At 25.7% G+C, this 5,536-nt stretch overlaps 1 protein-coding gene across 1 annotated transcript in view; it reads left to right on the forward strand.

The window, feature by feature from the left end:
- Nucleotides 1-5,536, forward strand: part of LOTGIDRAFT_228027 (hypothetical protein) — a gene marked incomplete at its 5' end in the record, with an annotated part of 18,740 nt that extends 13,204 nt beyond the window's left edge. Inside the window, 7 exons of the mRNA XM_009045743.1 lie at nucleotides 1,251-1,361; nucleotides 1,652-1,867; nucleotides 2,127-2,186; nucleotides 2,506-2,604; nucleotides 2,800-2,953; nucleotides 3,256-3,347; nucleotides 3,640-5,536. Of these exons, the coding sequence (XP_009043991.1) occupies nucleotides 1,251-1,361; nucleotides 1,652-1,867; nucleotides 2,127-2,186; nucleotides 2,506-2,604; nucleotides 2,800-2,953; nucleotides 3,256-3,347; nucleotides 3,640-3,729 (822 nt within the window). The 3' untranslated portion in view covers nucleotides 3,730-5,536. The remainder of the gene's footprint in view (nucleotides 1-1,250; nucleotides 1,362-1,651; nucleotides 1,868-2,126; nucleotides 2,187-2,505; nucleotides 2,605-2,799; nucleotides 2,954-3,255; nucleotides 3,348-3,639) is intronic.

Genomic DNA, 5,536 nt, shown 5'->3' on the forward strand with positions numbered 1-5,536 from the left:
TATAATATTTATAAGAGAATATTTAATGATATTATTATCTATTTGTAGAATTATAATATTTATAAGAGAATATTTAATGATATTATTATCTATTTGTAGAATTATAATATTTATAATAGAATATTTAATGATATTATTATCTATTTGTAGAATTATAATATTTATAACAGAATATTTAATGATATTATTATCTATTTGTAGAATTATAATATTTATAAGAGAATATTTAATGATATTATTATCTATTTGTAGAATTATAATATTTATAAGAGAATATTTAATGATATTATTATCTATTTGTAGAATTATAATATTTATAAATGAATATTTAATGATATTATTATCTATTTGTAGAATTATAATATTTATAAGAGAATATTTAATGATATTATTATCTATTTGTAGAATTATAATATTTATAATAGAATATTTAATGATATTATTATCTATTTGTAGAATTATAATATTTATAACAGAATATTTAATGATATTATTATCTATTTGTAGAATTATAATATGTATAAATGAATATTTAATGATATTATCTATTTGTAGAATTATAATATGTATAAATAAATATTTAATGATATTATTATCTATTTGTAGAATTATAATATTTATAAGAGAATATTTAATGATATTATCTATTTGTAGAATTATAATATGTATAAATGAATATTTAATGATATTATTATCTATTTGTAGAATTATAATATTTATAATAGAATATTTAATGATATTATTATCTATTTGTAGAATTATAATATTTATATGAGAATATTTAATGATATTATTATCTATTTGTAGAATTATAATATTTATAACAGAATACCTATTTGTAGAATTATAATATTTATAACAGAATATTTAATGATATTATTATCTATTTGTAGAATTATAATATTTATAATAGAATATTTAATGATATTATTATCTATTTGTAGAATTATAATATTTATAACAGAATATTTAATGATATTATTATCTATTTGTAGAATTATAATATTTATAACAGAATATTTAATGATATTATTATCTATTTGTAGAATTATAATATTTATAATAGAATATTTAATGATATTATTATCTATTTGTAGAATTATAATATTTATAACAGAATATTTAATGATATTATTATCTATTTGTAGAATTATAATATTTATAACAGAATATTTAATGATATTATTATCTATTTGTAGAATTATAATATTTATAATAGAATATTTAATGATATTATTATCTATTTGTAGAATTATAATATTTATAAACGAATATTTAATGATATTGTGTGTGCCGAGGGGTTGAATAAATCTGATGCTTATAGAATCTGGGCAGATTTACGAGATATGTTTTATGATTTGGTAAGTCAATATTACATTTATTTCTATTCTTAATATTTTAATTATTTAATGTTAATTAGATTATTTAAGTGATGCATTCTAGCAATGTAACTTAATTTGTAATGTCACTAACTGTAAAATTCATTGTTCTTTTTTAGTGAAGTAGCTTGAAGCTTTTAAATTGTGAAATTGATTCAAATCATGTCAAAAAGTCTTAAAATATATAAATAGAGGATTGTTCAGATAGTTTACATATCAAAAGTACGGATAGATCCATGGAATTATATTAATTTGATTTCAATTGTTTACAGTGTGAGAATATGGGTAAATCTCAAGAAGCAGGTACACCACAATATGAAGAATTTCAGATAATGACATTAATCAGTCATTATTATGCTGTACGGTCTGCTGCTATGGGTCAAGGTTCATTAGAAAGTATTGCTATGCGACTCTCTGTATCAATGTTACGTCATACAGATATTATACCAGCAGATAAAGCTTTCTATGAGGCTGGTACAATGTGTAAGGTAAGTTATAGTTTGTTTCTGAAGGTATAACTGCAAAGATGCTGTCAATATTAAATTTATCATAATTTGATATTTTAGCGTAATGTGTTTAGGAAATGAAACTACTTATTTTAATAATTTATTTGACTGAAGTCCATCTCATGCTGCTAACACAAAATACTTATCAGGACCACTAGTTTTGAAAACGAATTCCCTAAAGGTAAACCAGTTTGTTTTACATGAAGTGTGCTAATTTTAACTATACAGAATTATTTTATAGGCAGCTGGTTCAGAAAACATGGCTTTTGTGTTTTTAAACAGATGTTTAGATATTACTGAGGTAGGTTAACCATTCTGTGTTTTACTAAAATTATTATCATCTTTTTTTTTTTCTCTGGAATTATTGAATGTCTAATAAACTAAAGCATTGTGGTATAATTCCATCATAGGTCAGGAACTTTTCTATATACCTTTCAAAGGACTGACTTTGCTTAGCTAGATGATCATTTGTATGGAATGAAAAGTCATGACCTTGAGTTCTGCAGACTATTTAGATTTAGATGGTACACTCTGTCATTCTGTCTTCAGTAAATCAGTAAGGCATAAAAGGACAACATATCAGTTCAGTCCATTTCATTAATTCATTCTATATATTCTAGGCTATTGAAGATGGTAGTTTAGACATGTTAGATCACAGTGATTTTCAAGATACAGATATACCATTTGAAATACCTTTACCTGAAAAACCATTCTTATCAGTAAGTTTGTAATACATCAATTTCATTCATTGTCTGGACATCACTTCCCAGAGCTGGCATAAAGGACAATGGTATTATAACAATTTATGAAAAGATTTTGATGAGCATCGTACACTTCTGGTATCTTCCATTGTAATAGACACAGTTTGATATGAAAATATTATATCAAATCCATGATTTGGTTGTTTATTCTAGACTCAACAACATGAGGAAATAAAAGAGTGGGTATTAGCTGTCTCTATGGATCAACGTGTAGCTCAGATACTACCTAAAGATGAGAGAAATACATATGAAGCATCATTAGTAGCTAGTGACACTGGTATTAGATCTTTACCATGCATTATAACTGGTATGTATTTTAATATATTTTATGATCAAGTCTTTTCAAAACTATTGTTGATTCTGTATTACATGATTATTTAATTTTTTTTGTAGCTTATCTTATTTTTTTATTATTATGTTTTAGGTTGTCCTGTTGTGATTATATTTCAAACCTTGTCTCGATTTTCTAATTTGAATAAAAGTTATGAACGGTTTTGAAAAACAAATTTGTAGCTTATCTTAATTTCTTTATTATTTGATTGTAGGTTATCTTGTTTTTATTGTCATAGTCTCATAGCTTGTCTAGATTTCCTTATTATTTGTTTATAGGTTATCCTGTCCTGAGAAATAAAGTCGAATTTTCAAAACCTGATAAAGTAGCTAATAAAGATGACTGGAATAAATTTCTTATGGCTACTAAAGTAAGATTATATATTTTTTTTACTCTTAAGCACCTCATAGATAGTTTCTGAACTATATGTTTCTGTATTCTAGCTTGTATAGAAAATTAATACTGAGATTATCTGTGATACTCTTCCATCAAATATGAAATTTATATTCCTCTATACTTTATCCTGTATGGCATTTGACTCCAGCACCTAGTGCTTGTCTGTGCAGGCCTCGCTTAATAAATAGCCTGGTAGCCTTACCTATACATAAAACCTTTTTGATTGGTAGTAAACAAAAATAAGACCAACTAATGTTTATTTTCAGGTATCTCACAGTCCAGAATTGAAAGATATACTGAAGTTTATTGGAGCTTTTGGTGGAGCTGCACCAAATCCTACTTATTCTTTTCAATAATTATATATTCTAATATAATACTGTTATTGATTAATGTTTAGTCTAGTTATTTTTTTTGTTATTTTCCGTCCATTATTTCTGTGATAGTTATTTCTATTATTATTTATTGTCATATTATATGAATTTGTTCTGGATATTCAATTTATTGTAATTATGTTTGTCAAATTTTCACTGAAATAGTATTAAGTTGAATTAACTAAATTCATATTATTTATTGCTAAGTGTTTCAGAAATGGAGATGCAAAATGCATAAAATTCATTGTAATACACTTTTGACATTATGCATACTATTTTGAAAGCAAAAAATTGTGATTTGAGTCTAACTTTACAGTTAACAGGTTATTGATGTCACAAGTTGAAGGAGGATACCTTTGTTAACCATATGATCATTGTAGACTTGCAATTCTGTCAACTTATCTTAACTATTGTACAACTGTAGATTATAGTTTAAAGGGAAAGGTTCGCCAATCGTTTGACTAATCATACCTTTGTCTCAGAACAAGAATTTTTTTTAGCTAAGCTAATCAGTAATAGTGTTCACAGCTCATTGTCAAAATTTCAGCCTTCAAACCCAAGTGTGTCCAGAATTATTTGCGTATGAAAGTAAAATGTTGATGTGTCATCTCTTGAGGCTCTGCATATATATAGAAATGACATGTATAGAAATAGAAAGTGAACTTCCTAGTTAGAGGAATATTAGAAGTAATCATGCAGTTTTCCTACACTTCTAGACTAGAAGTTCTAGTACTTCTGAATACTATTTACATTAAGGACCCAAATCAACCCCCGAAAATGCCGAACCTCTACCTTTAAGACGGGTCAGTGATTTAAAAAATTTGTCATATGGCTACACACCAAATTTGATAAAACAGGGACCTCTATTGCGTTCACAAGCTTCTTTCAAGGTTTTTACAGTATACCGAGGGCTGTAACTTCCTTAGAAAATATTGAGAATTAGTGTATCAAATCCCCATGATCAAAAAGGATTATATGTATGTAAAAATTTTATGTTTAATCTTCAAATAAACATTTGTGAAAAACTTCCTTTGAGAATAATTCTCGTACACAAATGCAATTGGCTTGTCATTGTTTTGTCTTTATATATTGATGATCAACACAATTCACTCAAGTTTTTACAATCTAATCACAAACATCACAGAATTACACATCAATTCAGAAACACTGGGAATAGTTATTGTTGGAAATCCCACTTTCTATCTTTATATTTCTTCAATAAATGTTTATATTGATCTCTGACCTTATCTCTATCCTCTGGCTCTGGTGTGTACGGTTCGTCTCCCTTCCACCATCTAATCCAATGTACTTTCAACTAAACAGAGAAAAAAATAATTAAACACTGCATGGATAGGTTACTTCCATAATTTTTCAAGGCAGTTTAAAGCTTTAAATTTTCAAATGATACAGACTTCTGTTGACTGCAGGAACAATTTTTGGCAGATACAGAATTCAAAATGTCAATGTTAATCCTGCACTGAAAATTTACATATTTCATTTTACTATAAACATTTGATAGTTCAGATACAGATAAAAAGTTCAGGTCAAATCCTGGCCACTGTTTCACAAAAAAAATAGTAAGTTTTCTGTTCATTGCATTTCACAAAAAAAAGTGCTGACTTATTTTAATCCTTACAACACTAGCAGCTACTAATTAGGTATATTTTAAACATTATTATGTTATGTAACATGAACCTTATAATTTGTGTTAGTACTTGCTGTTGGAATAGACATGTTTATCAAGTTATTAAATGTTACTCGCTTTTGTTGTTCCATTTTGGTTTTAAAACAG

This window comes from Lottia gigantea (genome assembly GCF_000327385.1).
Source record: "Lottia gigantea unplaced genomic scaffold LOTGIsca_1, whole genome shotgun sequence".
NCBI lineage: Eukaryota > Metazoa > Mollusca > Gastropoda > Lottiidae > Lottia > Lottia gigantea.